Here is a 15756-nt window from a genome sequence, read left to right on the forward strand (position 1 = left end):
ATATCAATAGCTTATTAACTGTAAGCTGTGAATTTTCCAGTGCCGAACCGATGTACACGTGAGGTAATTTCCAGATCAAAATCGTTGTAAAGCATCAGCCATGTTCCTTAAGTCTTAAAAAAGCGATCCACTCACCTTCAAAAATAACTTGACGCTTTTAATGAGATTTCCGAAACAAAAGGAATGAATGTAACTGCCAAACAAAAGAAAATGTTCGTATTAACAGCTTTTAAAAAAGAAAAACTGAAGAAAATACGAAAATGTAAACAAAACTGAAATATTCGTCTCCCCATTACTTACCTCACTTGAGACAGTTTCGAATGCAAGTGAGAATATTTTTTTCCACATATTAAGAAAACGTTTCTTGTTTACTTGGCATCTCGTATAAACAAGTTTGAGAAACAACGGAAGTGTTAAATCCGTTCTAAGGTTTAATTCTAATGTGTCTTATCATTGGCCAGTGCAGATGCTTTAATTTACTCAGCTAATTCGTCCAATAGGATGAAGCCTTTCATTCTCGTTACGGTCGCCTCGTCTCATTTGTGGCATCTTCTCCAAGAGTCAACTATGATTTACGCAATGGGTTCCTGCCTGAAAATGTTGGAGAATTGGCATAAATTGTGTCATTAAATAGGTGAATAAAGTTGTGGATGCGTTTCTAATCAAAATATTTCCTTTTCTGTATTTCTAAAGCTCCTAAATATAACGAGGATTATATAATTGGATTGCCTTACGTTAAACACGTTCATCAATATTCTACCTTGAGAAACAGAATTTCAAAAGTCTTTATGATGAGCAATTTTTTTTTTTAAAGTATCATTGCTTAACAACTGGCTCCATTCTCTTACTTTTAACTTCTCCGATCTCGTGCAATTAAAAAAACCCTTATATGAATCAAACACGGCAACTCGTTTAATTCCTTTCCTTTATCAACGTTCACGATTAACTATAAAATTTTTATTTTCTTTTTGACATTGTGTTTTCTTGTCCAAAGTGGTTCGTATTATGATAAAAAATGCAACGTGTTATATAACTTGCTTAGCTACCTTATAAATTGATGTGAATTACAACTTTTATTTACTAACGGAGGAGAGCTTATTTTTATCAATGAAATAAAATCAGGGAGTTTTTCTGATATCACCATTTTACTATTCAAAGTTTTCATGCGTTTAACAAGTATAGTCACAGAGTTTCTATCTCAGATGCTCAAGGACCTTAAAGATGTACAAAATATTGGTGACTAATGAATAATTTTTCGGTGAGTGTGTTCGTGACTCTAATATTTTGAGACATTAAAAATATGTCCACTTCAATTCAATCAAGTTTTCATCTTTGTTTAATTGTGCCTCCTAAAAAAAGATATCGGTAGAGCGCTGACAAAACAGAAAGGTTTTAGGTTCCTTGTAAATATCGTGTTGTATAGAAAAAGAGTAAAGAGTTATTCAACATTACAATCGTATGGTTGCAAAGACGGCGGTCGTTTTCATTACTTAAAACATGCCGAAATGCTAGATCACTAAATTTTTTTTGTTTACGAAGTGCGCTTTTCGTCAAAACAAGTTTGTGAACAATGAATTAATATAAAAGTCATTTTTGAATAAATTTTCCTATCAGTAACCGTATTGGATTTGCCTCAAATTGGCTTTTTGTTGATGTTAAGTTTCTTTACTAAGTGCTATAAGAATACATTTGCGTAGAACCCTAAAATAAATGGGGCGGGAAAATAAAAAAAATAACCAGAAGATTTGGTCGGTTTTGTACACAAAACATGGCTGTGTCGTTTCCAACGACTCCTTTTAGTTGCATATCAACAGAACAAAAGCGATCATCTTACCTGGTTCCTTTTTTCACTTTTTCTATTTTTGGAAAATATAGAACTGAAATCGAGATTCTTGAGGTTGAATTAAACTTTTATGCAATTTTATTTAGTAACATGAGCAGCTAAACAGGTTTGTCTGATTTAAACTGTTCGAAATGAAAGGTAAACATAATCTACGTTTGCTTGCTGTTTATTCACTTGGTGAACAAAACCCAGAGAATTCTAACTAAAAAACAAGGTCTAAACGGAGGAGAGAAAAAAGAACCGGGATCTTTTACTGACTCCGGAGAGAGAGAAAGAGCATTATCCTCTTAAAAGGGTTTGAGTGACACTATAGTTCTATAATTAATGCTGAGTGCTTTGTGACAAATAAACTTCCTGTATTCATCGTTCAAAGTCTACCTTGTTGAATAAATTTTTATGTGTACCTATGCCCGATCTCGAATTTTTTTTTTTCTCATTCAGAGTCAAATCTTCTCGTGGTTGTTTTGACCACCGACCGAGCTATCGGGTAGGAAGAAAATTACTTTATTTTAAGCTTACCATCGCTCCTCTTAACTGCATTTAAATATATATCATACCATTCAGTAACGCTGAGAGTAGACCTTCCAAGAACATCACAGGAGCAATAAGGTGTCTTTGGGACACATGATTGTTCGTAATTCTCTGGAAGTAGATCTGAGTTAAAGTAGATAAATAGAAGAGGAATAATACAACGTGTAAATTAATCGAGATAACAATATATCTGTAACAGAATAAATGACTAAAGCCTTACATGGAAATTTGAGTTGTCTTCAGAGTAGTTGCAGTTTAGATGTTTTTTTTGTTTTGTTTTGTTTTTTATCAAATGGCCAATTTAAACTAGTATGGCTCATGGGACATCGGTTATGAGATAAATAATGGTAATAAGACTGAGTGGAGTCCAATTCGGTCTGTAATCATACGAGTGATAACAAAATCGGACGACCGCGCAGTGGGAGTCCGATTTGTTTATTTAAAACCGCATTTGACTCAAGTAGGAAATCTAAAAAAGGGAAAAAAAAACAGTCTCTAGACCGGCGGATAACCTTGCGATGTTGTACTTGCTGTTTTCGAGCTCTATTCTTGTCTTCAGCTTAACATCGCCTTGTACAATGTGAAAGCGAACTTAAGACGAGGCCGGGACAGGGATAACATCGTGAAGACGGTTTGCTGGACGGGAACCCGATGAAGAGTTTTGTGTCATCTATATAGCCGAGAGGTTTGCAGTGTTTTGGAACTCGAAAGAGGTCATTTACGTATAATGTAAACAGCAATGGACCCAAAATAGACCTTTCGGTACTACAACCGTTTGAGGTAGTGGACAAGGTATCCTGAATCTTAACAACTTGTTCACGTTGTGACAAATAGCCTTAAAACCAGGCACACGCAGGTTCCGATACACCAGCTTTGCGAATTTTGCACAACATCAAGTCATGTCGAATGCTGTCAAAAGTTTTAGACATGTCCAAGAGAACGGTAACAGACATCGTTCTTTGATCCATGTTATTTAGCAATTCGTCAGTGAGGTGAAGCAGCGCAGATTCGGTCGAATAAAATTTTCTGTTTCCACTTTGCATTTGATGTATGATATTGCTTGAGTCGACTAACGAGCTGTGAGTGAGCTGCCCTTTCGCATACTTTAGAGAGAATAGGCATAAGTGAAATTGGTCTTGTGTTCGCGGGCTCCTCACTGTCCCCTGATCTAAGAAATGGAACGATTTCTACTTACTTCCTGGGAAGTGGAAAACTGCTCAAAGAAAAGGAATTGGTAATAAGACTAGTTATGATGGGAGCAATAAGAGGTGAGCTATCTTTCAGAATTTTGGCATTTACTTCATCGCAACCGAGAGCTTTGTTAGACGGCAAACTCGCCCGTGGTGATGGACTGAAACATAAACAAGGTAGTGCTGTTTTGACTGGGACTGCGAACAGATTCACACGGATGAATTCCCTCTGTGCCTCGAATGTTGAGATTGTGTTCCTTAGCAAGATTCGTGGCTTTCAAAGCAAACATTAATTTAATTTACGGTTGGCGTGTTTACAAAGTTCTTTTCAATTAAAAGACAATCACAAGTAAACATACAGGTCTCAAAAATGAAGTTAAGTATCAGTCTAACCCAAAAAACAGCAGTATGAAAAATTAAAGTAAAAAAGCCCTCGTGCGATAAAATTTCGGAAGTTCATTTTTTGCGGTCGCGATCTCTTTTAGGATTTCAAGTTTTCCCGTGATGAACAGTAGGAAGATTTGAAAATCTAAGATGTCTCCGCAAAGGCTTGTGCAGAAAATGTGATATTTGGCTAATAATAGGCAATAATTTTGGACTTGCCAATGTTTTGTCCTATAATGCCAGCCATAGAGTATATGACTTGTGGATAACGTTATTGTTTCATTTGTTTTTTGGTGCCACCACTCTTGAAACAGAATCCAGAAGTCGAGTATTAGTGTGCAGTTTATTAATAGGTGATGCAACGTTTGTTTTTCTGTATTGCATAGGTTGCATAAGGGGCTCTCTGAAATGCCGTCTCGGTAAAGAGTGGCGCGAGTTGGAAGCACGTTATGAATCACTTTATACTGAAACATTATTATTTTAACTTCGTTTTTTACTTTAAATGGCATAAGATAAACGTTCTTGATGGTAGTTTTTGTAAATCCGTGGCGTAGAATTTTGGTTTCGGCAGTGGGAGGAACAAAGACGGTGTTTAAAAGAGAAGAGTAAATAGAACTGGTTCTTAGGCTGTTTACAGTAGTGTTCGCGTGTGTGACGTTTGGAATAGGGTTTGTAAGAATAGCTTTCCAGTCTTTTGGGATTGCGTTGACCAAGCCATAGTATGTGGTGAAAGGCACATTTAAATTAAATTTTGTGACAAATTCATGCCACTTCAAAAATTTCTGATTTTGGTTTAAAATGTCGCTTATCTTAGTAATACCGGCGTCATACCAAGTTTGGTAAAAGACAGGTTTTTTTTCCTATAAGAATTTTTCTGTTATTCCACATTATTTCGTTTTTAGGATTTATTTTGGAATCGATGCCCGTTGAGATTTTAAACTCGCACCAATTATTACTAACTTGCCGAACAATCAACTTTTTTAATTGTAAAAAATTCCCTGGATGTAGCAGTTACCTGTTGGAGGTTATGTAAAGTCATTTAGGAGGTGGTTTCAGAAGATACATGGGAATTTCTTTAGTTTTCGACGAAGGTCTGAACGGCAATTAGATAAGGCTTGGTTGGGAGGGGTTATGACATTATTTTTTGCGTGCTGCATGCCTGCTTTCTTGTGGAGGAAGAGCTGTAGGAAATGTGCGTGTTGTGATTAATGCAAGTGAATTACTCTGTGAAGTGAAAATCGTCGATTTTTCTATAGTTATTAAATTACACCAATTACTAAAAGTTATAAAACCCGAAGTGTACATGGAGTCTATTCACCAACGAACATGTTTACTTAAATATGACACCTACACATTGAAAAAGAAAACATTATAAATAAACTATTAACGTGAGTGGTTTGTGTATTTCGGGCAATTAAGTGAAACTGGCAAATCGATCCAGTCGCACGATCATGCACACTGGATCATTTTCTGATAAGATCGTTTCTGGTGTTAGTAGTTCTTCAGAAACTTGGGCTTTTAGTTTGACGCAGTAAACCGGGGTTTAATATAGTTCAATGTTCTGAAGGCTAGATACTAATTGTTGAATTGTTAAGCACGTTGATAGAAAAGGTTCAAAATAATATACGGTTGAGTAATTTTTTCGAAACGACATCACCAAATCAACAGAAATAATCGGTGGGTGACATGTACCTGCGGCAGTTGCTACGAAGCCAGACTATACCAAAAGAGATCTTTGCTCTTTTATTCATCTAACAAACAATTACAAACTCAAATAAAAAACAACGGTTGTGTTGTTTCTTCATCACTTTTAGAAGGCTTGTCATTCTTGCATTTGTCCTGTGGGTAATTTTTATACTTCTTGTTAAAGTGATTCTTCTTAAAGCATTTAGCGGCAGCTGCATCGCACTCGCACAAGCGAAAGCGGCATTCTCCATTCAACCAGTAATGAGATGCAGGTTCTGAAGTAAAATGAATTTATGTTAAAATACTGTTGTCTACTATTTTTAGAGAACTTCTTCCAGAAATTTTACAACAGAAGACCCATGCCAATAACTGTTTCAAGTTCCCCTATTGTACCACAGCTAACGAAATTTCTGAAATGTGCTCGTAAGTTCAGGTATATGGTAACGAATTATCTCTAAAAAAGGAAACTAGAAAACGAAAACTGAGTACAACTGAACATTAACCTATAAAAAAGTAAAAGCACACACACAAAACCCAGCTAAACTACATAAAAAAGACTTTTTTACCTTTATGCACAGGATTTTCTTTGACTTACCGCATTCGGCAGGGTGTTTCGGTTTTGTTGAGTAGGGGAGAGCATAAACTGCTTTCTCGAAAGGGCAAACCTTCGACCGTACAATGTCGTCATAGCATTTGTCGTGAACTTGGCAGCACCTGACAAAAGATTTATCCACTTTTTGATCTTTTTAGTTTTGTTCTTGGAATCTATTAATCGGTGGGGGAGGGGGGGGGAAAGGGGGTATCAGCGCTTGGCTAGCAGGAAAGTATGCCTCATTATCATCTTCTGACAACTTTATAAGCATGTACTCCTTCTAAAATGGTAGAGAATGATACGTTAACAGATTCCAAGGGTCCATTTCCATTCCTTTTCGGTTTTTTCTACTATTTCACCGAAATATTTAAATGAAGTAATTTGAACATTAATTGGATGTAATCCTGTGGTGTAAAAAATGGAACGATCAGTATGTTTTTCTCTCTCTTCAACTTTTTAATTTAATCATCACTCAGGGTACTAGGAAAATCAGTAAAGCTGATCTAAAGAAAACTTTGTTAGATCACCTGTCCAAGTCATCCACGGGTTTGCCTTCCCCACCAATTCCACACCAGCAGCCATAACCATTGAAACGGGTGGGATCTCCTCCAGTAACGCGAAAAACCATCAGGCCGAAGGTGATAACACCCTTCTTAGTCGCGCTCGCGCTTCCCTCATCTGCTAAGCAATTAGCAAGTATAATCTCACTCTTCAAAACATTTTTTTCAGGGGTAATTAGTTGCAATTATGCTTTGTGTCTCTGGAGGAAAGACAGCTGGTCTACTCTTGGCTTCACAGGCTAAAACGTTGAATTTTTTTTTTACATAAGACGTCTTAAACATGAAAGCGATCTGCGCGGTAATGAACACTACTTGAGCAGTAGTAAAAATAAGGCCCGAAAAAGATTCAGGCCTGTACAAGATTTGAACCCCTGACCTTTGCGATACCGGTGCAGTGCTCTACCAACTGAGCTAACAAGCCAACTGGACGCTGGTTTCTATGTTGGTTCCAAATAAACCCGTGAAGTGATGAATAAATGACTGTGATTATATGAAAATCAAGTATGTGAACTGCGGATAAAGAAGTAAATGTGAAAGCGATCTTATTTTCACTACTGCTCGAGTAGTGTTCATTACTGCGAATATCGCTTTCATATTCACGTCTTCATCCGCAGTTCACATATCAGAATTTCATTTATTTTTTCTCAAAGGGCACGGTAACGAATCCTACAATCTGATTGGTTCTTTACGCAGTCCGTACTTTCCCATCTCTGCCCACGGGCAACGGTAACGCTTTCGTGAGTTGCCAAGTACATCCCTACCGTCATTGAGCAAAAACCCTATGGAGCCTCCTTAAGTAAGAAACTAAAATAATCAGACGGATTACCGACATGGTGCATGACTGAGTGTGTCCAAAACAGTATCTGGCTATCACGACTGCAACTCTAAATTTGGGCGTAAGCTATGTAACCTTATAGTTTATTAACTAAAGAACATGATAACTTTAGATCTGATCTTGATTGATGAGATACCTACCTGTGTGGCCAGATTCTGAAACGAATTTTGGTGAGGCGATTGCACCTCCCAGAGCAATCAGCATCAGGAAAATGACCTTAGATTCCATCGTGAATCTGTAAACCTAATAGTATGGATTAGTCGACGGCAACACTTATGTTTGGTTTATATGAAACAATCATATCTAAGCGAATCAATTTATCGCCGAAATCTGAGGCTTCAGCAATCTTTTTTCGCCCTTTCCCGTTCGCTCTTTTTTTTTCTAGATTTCTCAAAACGTCTTTTTTTCGATTAACTAGAAGATTGAAGTGTGTTTTTTTATTTGTTTGATATTGGCTTTTTGCGCGACTCCACTTCGCGGTCGAAATATCAAAATAACAATCACCGTTGCCTACGATGCACATTGGATGGACGAGTGGATGAACAGTTGGATGAATGGAGAACGAGTTTTTTCAATCATTCTAGTTCCAAGCAATCTTCGAATTATTCAATAATTCAATTTTGCTGGAGAGGGAACGTTTTAGTCCATGTATATGGACACGGGCAAAAATGGAAAAACCTGCATCTCCGCACCGATTCCGGTTAGTTGAACTTGAAGATTGGTTTTTGTTTAGAATGGAAGGAACTACGAAAACAGTGGCAAAATGTTAGAGAATTTCATAAGGAATCAAACTAGCACCTATCATTCAGTAACTGCCCTTTTGACTCTCTCCAATCTCGAAATCCAAGCTACAAATGTAGAGGTTTGAAAATTTTCATCGTTCGGCAACAAATGTTTCCTACGCCATTACCCATACCATTCCTCGGAGAGATACAGGCTAATCCATGTTTATCGTAAACTCCAACAACAAATCGAAGCCGAATTGAAGTACATGTACATGATATTAAACGTTTCCCTTTCGCTAAAAAGAAAAACAGTGATCTTTATTTGAACATTTTCGCCCGTAAATGCACCTTAGGTCGCTTGAAAGCTAAGGCCGTGGGCCAGGGCTGTGCTTGTAGCAAAAATGTGTTAAAAATGACATTTTCCTCGGTCACTGCATGCGTCCCTGTAACATTGTTTTTATCGCTCGAAAACAAAGCTTACTTTGCGCTGCGGTTAATGTCATTTCTGTGTGTCACAAAACAAAACGTGGAATTGATGAAGATATTCCTCAATACCGACTTGCTTTTAACTATTTCGCAGATAAAAATTCAACAGAGAACAAAAGAGAAAGCAAAATGAAAAAGCTAACAGAAATAACCATGCAACTTATCTTCCCTGAAGAAAGCTGGCACCTGTGTATCCCTGCTGTGTATCCCTGCTGTGTTTAACGAGGCGATATTTTTGACCAAGAGACATTTGTGAGAGAAGGAAATGGTCTCACAGAATACATTTATTATTTATACATCTACACTTGGTAGCCAAATTGGCAAATTCCAAAACTGCTTGACGGGAATACTTTAATTTCATTTGTAATCTTAATCTGATTCTTTGGTATTCCCAGACTTCGAGTTCACGGTTGTGTAACTAAACTCTAGACGTCGCAAAGGTTCGAGGGTCGTTGAACTGATATCAACATATTAATTAACGAACGTACAATCCAATATGATTTATTCCGTTAGCGGTGTTCGATAGCGTCAAACGATCGTCCTCTCCGTACGCCTAAGAAAAGTTGGAACTTGACGCAATGAAATTGGCAGAATAGTGACGACTTTAAAAACGTTCGATTCGCAACACAACAACGCTATACTGTTACAAAGCATAGGGTTCAGAAATATGATCCGAAAATATCACTAAGATCTAATTTTAGATAATACTTAGCCCGACAGCAGTTACAGGTTGGGTAGACCTTTTTTACAGTACGGTGAAACATGAAAATGATTTCAATTACACCATCGGATTCTTGGAAAGCTTCAGTTTTCTGAGCTTACCTCAGACGTCCCCTCTTCCTTGTCGTGCCGGACATCGCTTTCATTTCGCCCCAATATTTCTCGAATTATTTACTCTAGAAGGCTTGGAATAGTAAGACGAAATTGTAGGTAAATTAGCTGAAACTTAGTAATATTTCTTACCTCTTGTAAAATTGGAAAGGAAAAGTATAGATTCTCGAGGTAAAGTGTTTTAGATTATTCTGTCGTCTGATTTGTTCTGTGTCGCAGAGAACCTATGAAATAAATAGGCTCTTGATGAACATAACTGAGTTAAAACAAACCTAATAAAAAGAAAAATCAAATAAGATCATAATGCAATCAAAGTCGAGTGAAAAGACAAGCAATCGTACCAACTCTTTCGTAGCGAGTGTACGCCTTCAAATAATGAAAAAAGTTTATTTGTTCCCACGTTTAATTTATTAACTAGTAAAAAAAGTCGCTTAACACCAATTGGTCAATTTCCCAAGTCCTCTAAATCCGCACACTATGTCTATTTTCAACAGCCATAATGTGACATTAAGGGTTGGTTTTACCTGTTGACCTCCTTGGCTATTTATCTGTTCGCCATTCGGGGACACTATTCAATTTTTTGAGATGATCTACACCGTGCTGATAATTCATTATGTGAAAAGAGAAACCTAACACCGATAAAGACGGAGAGGACAATAATTATGACTGACGAAGACGATATTACGACGACAGAGATGATGACGACCCATGCCACCGATAAGCATTTTATTATTGATGTCAAATTTATGACGAAGACTTTAAGGAACGTTCTGTTATCCTACACAAAAAAGAATGACATGTCTTGTTGGTAGGGAACAGATCGTCATAACGTCTGAGATAATTGACCTATATTGATACTTTTTAGTCGCGACCACATAGGTTTAAGTTTTTACAAATTGAAGTTGATCTGATGGATACCTCCTACAAAGACTGTAGCTCATGATGCATTTCCGTGTTATTATTTCTAGGGACTCGTCAAAGCTTTAACACTAGTGACACAAAGGCTTTTTGTTAGGGCCCGGCACGCCTTCTTCTAGGGGCACAATACGCTTGGTGTGTGGTTTACGAGACAATTCCACTTTCCCCTTTTTCTCTCGTGGAAAATTAATAAGCATATCTTAAAGAGGGTCATGGGCAGTACTGAAACGTTTCATTCACTTCAAGCATTAATATATTTAGTGCATGGAACCGTAGTTGTTTCTGCTAAAATACCGTTGTGTGCAATATTTTCTTCCAAAAGAAGGCCAACAGAAGTTGAGATAACCGAAAAAGAGCGTTTTTGGAATTTGGTTAAAAGCTTAGTGGTTGTTGGTTTTAATTGGTAAAACTATGTTAGAATGTGGTATAAGAACCCTCACGGAAGTAATGGGTCTGTGATATGTACCTGTGGCAAAAGCCCTCAAAGAACGCCGGCCCAGTCAAAGTGAGGAAATCAGCAAAATGATCGCAGAGTTCATTGTGAATCTGTAAGACAATGATGTGGATCAGCCTAATTCTTCTTTTAGAAACAGAAATTTCTAACAAGACAGAAAACTTATGAGAAACTTAAAAGCATTACAAGCTAGGAAGAAACGAAAAGAACTCATAATACTCCAGGCGCGCGCCAAGCTACAAAACGATGATTTTGGAATGACTGTGTTTTAGCTTTAGAGGAGGTAAATGTATAGGTCATTGCATAGCGACATCAGCAGTTTAGCCCAACAAATATTCTGAAACTTGTGTCGGCTCTTTTTGACAATACAGGTCTTGCGCTCGCACCTTTCTTTAAGGCCTCTACCAAACTTCCGCGTTTTCGTTTGAAAAAGGCAAACTTTTTCATGCGTTTTCACCGGTCATCCACTCTAAAACACCCGAAAACGTTGATGAAAACGGAGAGTTTTAAAAGTGGAGCATTTTGACAACGCATCGTTTTTAAAACGCTCCATTTTAGGGCTGACAAGTGAAAAGGGTGACGAAGAAATTTACAGATGGGATCGGCTCCAATCCTAAACGTAACATCTGTCCAAGATGGCAGATAACTTTGTGTTGTTGTACTTGCTGTTTTCGCGATTTGTTCATGTCTTCAGCTTAACATCGCCTTGTACAATGTGAAAGCGTACTTAAGACGAAGCCGGACAGGGGTCATGAAAAGATTGGTCTTATTATCAATTTTAGGTCCCACTCGTTTCATCATCTTCGGCCGTGTAGTGTGGCCGACAAGTGAAGATGCTGTCAAATATGAGTACGAGGCCTTTTAAAATTGAAAAAATGTGTTCAGGGCCTAAAATCGCGAATTTTGACTTTCAATGTAAATTTGTAGAATTCAAATTTAAACCGGCAATGGGGCTGCGTTATTGTAGTTCACATAATGAAGCATTTTCAATAAATTCGTCCTATTTCAAACTCTTATTGAAAAATATTTCAAATAATACAGTAAAGCTTGATGGATTTGATTTTGAGTCTGTCAAGTAGCAGGTCTTGTTTAGCGGCAGGTTTGGGGCCCTATGCCCACTTCACAGCCCTAAAGAGTAAACGTTTTTCCCTTTACCATAGTAACGAGAACAACTTGCCGAACGCCAGAAACTGAAACCAATGAGTATTGCTTATATAAAGAGAACTGTATATTACCACCTGTCCAAATCATCCACGGGTTTGCCTTTCCCACCAATTCCACACCGGCAGCCATAACCAATGGGATTTCTTTTAGTAACGCGCAAAATCATCATCGCATTTGCACTTTCCTCATCTTTTAAAAAACACAGATTAAAAATAACTTTGAGATGGGAATAGAGTTAAGTTAAAGAGATTTTCCCATAGATCAGGTGATCACATACAAACCTTAGATGCCTTGGCATTCGGCAAAGCAACGACTCCTAAAACAATTGACATCAGAAAAGGGATTTTAGATATCGTAATGACACTGCAACGTAATATTTTAATATTTCAGACTGGAAAAAATGTTTTGTTTGTGTGGTTTCATTAGGAATATTTTAGTGCATGGATAGAGCGTCGTATGGCCATGTGGGAGGTTAAGGGTTCGATCCTCCAACCTTAACAATACTTAGGTCGTAAAAAAAAAACGCAGTAGAATGTGCTGCCTTTGCAATTTACTTGCAAATTGTTAGACATTGATTTGTTGTCGTTTAAGGACGATAAATCGTAACCCCGTAGCCTGTATCTTCACTGCTTTGGTTGATTGCGGATATTATGGTACTTTGGAACCTCCTTAATGTATAGTTGGACACGGCACTGCCGGTGTTCGTGTCCAATTAGGTTCAGATCTGCTTTTAACTAAGAAATTCTACCATACTTAAATAAATGCTGGTAACGATCTAGCAAGCAAACCAACAAAGGTAAATGTAAGTGAATAGGGCGGTATTTTGGGGTTCAGGCTCAAGGGCAAGTTGCTGGAAACTTATTAGTCATGAGAGCCCGAACTTAATCATTGTAGAAATATCACCTATGTTACCATGTGGTTCTCTCTTCGGGATATATTACTTTGAACCAGGAACTGTTGCATGATAACTTTATATAAAAGTGATATGCAACCAATATGCAACCAACCAAAAGAGGATATCAAACTGGCGTCACTGGATATTGTACTGATATTGAAATGAGGAGATGCATGTCATTCGCTTGTGGTAGTGAGAAGTATCAAATAAGAGTGTTGGAGAGCCATTAAGGGATGTGCGTTGGTAATTTTTTTCCTTTGACAACTTTCTTTATTACTAACTTGCCGAAACACTCAACTTTTTTATTGTAAAAAATTCCCTGGATATACGCGCTGATATTTCATTACTTGGCGTGAGTACATGCAGTTAGCTGTTGGAGGTTATGTAGAAGCCATTTACGAGGTCGTTCCAGAAGATGCATGGGAATTTCTCTGATATTCGACAAAGGCCTGAACGGCAATTAGATAAGGCTTGGTTGAGAGGGGTTATGACATTATTTTTTGGCGTGTTGCATGCTTGCTTTCTTGTGGAAGAAGACTTTTAGGAAATGTGCGTGTTGTGATTAATGCAAGTGAATTTCTCTGTGAAGTGGAATCGTCGATTTTTCTATAGTTATTAAATTTACATCCATTTTGAAATCGCCCAAATGCAGAACTTGGTCACTCCAAATATTTTATTGATGCAGTACTGAGCCGGTTTTTAAATAAAAAGAGGAATCGGAAACGCTTTTACATCTCATTTTGTACGCAAAACAGAAAGACTTTGACGTCATGTCTCAAAAACTCAGTCAAGCGTATCAAAGTAAAAAAACTTTCATTCAAGAAATTCGAAAAGTCCTTAATAACTCAGAAAAAGAGTGAAGCGTTAAGGTTCAATCCTCGTCATCTGACTCAATAATGTAAGCCCTTCGTTTCTTCTACGGTTGGGGTGGAGAATTCTGGCTGTCTTTGGAGAAGAAATTGAAGTTGCAGCCTGTGTAATTCTGCAATGGAACGGGAGCAGTACAACTAAAGGCTTCTATGCAGTACTGTGACTGCAATGGAAAACGTGGTGAAAATCCTGAAAATTCAGCTGGCTGAAAACCAGGATTGGAGCCCATGGCCTAATGCATTTGGCCTTGTTGTTGGACGTATTAAATAGGAACCAGAGGTGTTCGTTTATGTTGGACTGCAATCTCTTGATTTGAGGCTTCATTTGCAGTGTTTTGGCGGGAGATTTTGTTTGCTTGATTTTCATTTGACACATCTTTATATCCACTGATAATGTAAGACAGTTCTTTCCTGTGATTCTCGTCTATTTCATCGTAGTCGTCTAACGAAGATGGCACGTGCATGGCCAGTTATTTCAGAGATGACACTGTGCGGTTGACCAGGCTTCCTCAGTTTTGACACCAATGTTTTCCTCATGCTGTGGTTCGTCAGCCTCTTATTCGTCCTGAGACAGGAGGCCATGGATTTCATTACATTGCCGATGGTGTTTTGTCCCATTCGAACTTTGGTATACCGAACATCTGCTGATTTACGACGATTTATAATGCTCAGATAGAGTGGCCCTGTGTTCTTCATTCCTTCGGGTCGTTTAGACAACCAAAGCTTGAATAGCCGCACTGGAACACTTTTTCCGCCATCGGTGCAGAATATTGCTTGTGGTGTTGTTCTTCGCCTGATGGTGAGACCACCGCTCCGTTTTTTGGTGGGACCTTCCCGGAACTCAACAACTTTAGTTCCATCTTGTTGCTGCCTTATGATTACGTCTTCCACGTGTGCGTCGTAGGGTTCTTGGCGACCACGAAATCCCAGTCGTTCCGCCAAATTTTTAAAGTTGACATTGGTCAAGACCTTTCCATTAAAATCACCCAACTGACCTTTTTCCCACAGGGCTGACCCTTCTTCAGGCGTGATTGGCTGAGCTTTGTTGGGTCTCTTTCCCTTTCCTTGTTGACGCAGGGAAATTGCTTTCGCATTGAGGATTTCTTGTGAGGAGTGAAACTCCCTCGATCGCACAATGCTCAATGGATAGTTCTTCTCCTTTAAATACTGTTCAATGGCACTCAGCATGATTTTGAGAGATTCTGGCGCGTAATCATCTCCGTCCTTTTTTTTCACTTCGGCATAAAACTTACTCAGGACCTTGTCAAGTTCTTTAGACGCCTTTGCTTCGATGGAGACATATTCAAGATGGCGGCATTGACACCAGCTTCTTAAAACATTCATCCATTGTTTTGTGGAGCGGGACGTATTTCTATTCGAAGCGACAGACTTAAGCTCATTCATTTCATCGCTTGAAATGATAGGAAATCTTGAAACATCTTTAGGTGGCTCTTGATTTTCTTCGTTTGTTGCTGACTCAGTGGACTCGGGATCGCGCGGATTTTGATCTTGAGAAGGTAGAAAATCGTCAAAATATTCAGCAAAATGTACACGAAAAGTGGGAAAATCCCTGGAATGTTGGTCTTCAACCTGAAGGATCTCATTGTCATCATTCAAAAACTGGAAGTAATTAAATTAATCCATTTTGGGGGGGTGGGTGGGGGGGTGAAATAAGAGTTATAGAAACAAAAGTTGCAAAATTTGCATGATACTCTTTGTCTTTCATTTTTCTGCAATTTTATTGGTTACTTTTAAACAAGCCTTGAAATCTGATTGGTGAAACAGAGAATTAA

At 38.2% G+C, this 15756-nt stretch overlaps 1 protein-coding gene and 1 pseudogene across 2 annotated transcripts; both read right to left on the bottom strand.

The window, feature by feature from the left end:
- Positions 1-5672: 5672 nt before the first annotated feature.
- Positions 5673-10071, bottom strand: LOC149049937 (phospholipase A2 A2-actitoxin-Cgg2a-like). Of its 2 annotated transcripts, none has more exons than XM_089195602.1 (6): positions 10005-10071; positions 9796-9887; positions 7762-7864; positions 6754-6907; positions 6230-6348; positions 5673-5909 (listed from the first exon to the last, which is right to left on the bottom strand). In XM_089195602.1, exons 3-6 carry the CDS (start codon positions 7847-7849, stop codon positions 5719-5721), a joined length of 552 nt encoding a protein of 183 aa, XP_089051728.1. In that variant the 5' UTR covers positions 7850-7864; positions 9796-9887; positions 10005-10071; the 3' UTR covers positions 5673-5718. The 2 variants fall into 2 exon arrangements, with proteins under 2 accessions (XP_089051728.1, XP_089051729.1); XM_089195603.1 differs by having other exon boundaries at positions 6754-6904; positions 10005-10068.
- Positions 10072-13965: 3894 nt separating this feature from the next.
- On the bottom strand, positions 13966-15397 carry LOC149049938 (uncharacterized protein KIAA1958-like; annotated as a pseudogene).
- Between the last annotated feature and the right edge of the window lie 359 nt (positions 15398-15756).

The sequence above is a fragment of the Pocillopora damicornis genome, chromosome 2, assembly GCF_964200805.1.
Source record: "Pocillopora damicornis chromosome 2, jaPocDami1.2, whole genome shotgun sequence".
NCBI lineage: Eukaryota > Metazoa > Cnidaria > Anthozoa > Scleractinia > Pocilloporidae > Pocillopora > Pocillopora damicornis.

Coding starts and splice junctions, on each gene's coding strand:
- LOC149049937 (XM_089195602.1), bottom strand. CDS start 7,849: ATGGAATCTAAGGTCATTTTCCTGATGCTGATTGCTCTGGGAGGTGCA. Junction 6,908..7,761: donor TTCAGAATCTGGCCACACAG/GTAGGTATCTCA, acceptor CTAATTGCTTAG/CAGATGAGGGAAGCGCGAGC. Junction 6,349..6,753: donor CCCGTGGATGACTTGGACAG/GTGATCTAACAA, acceptor ATCTTTTGTCAG/GTGCTGCCAAGTTCACGACA.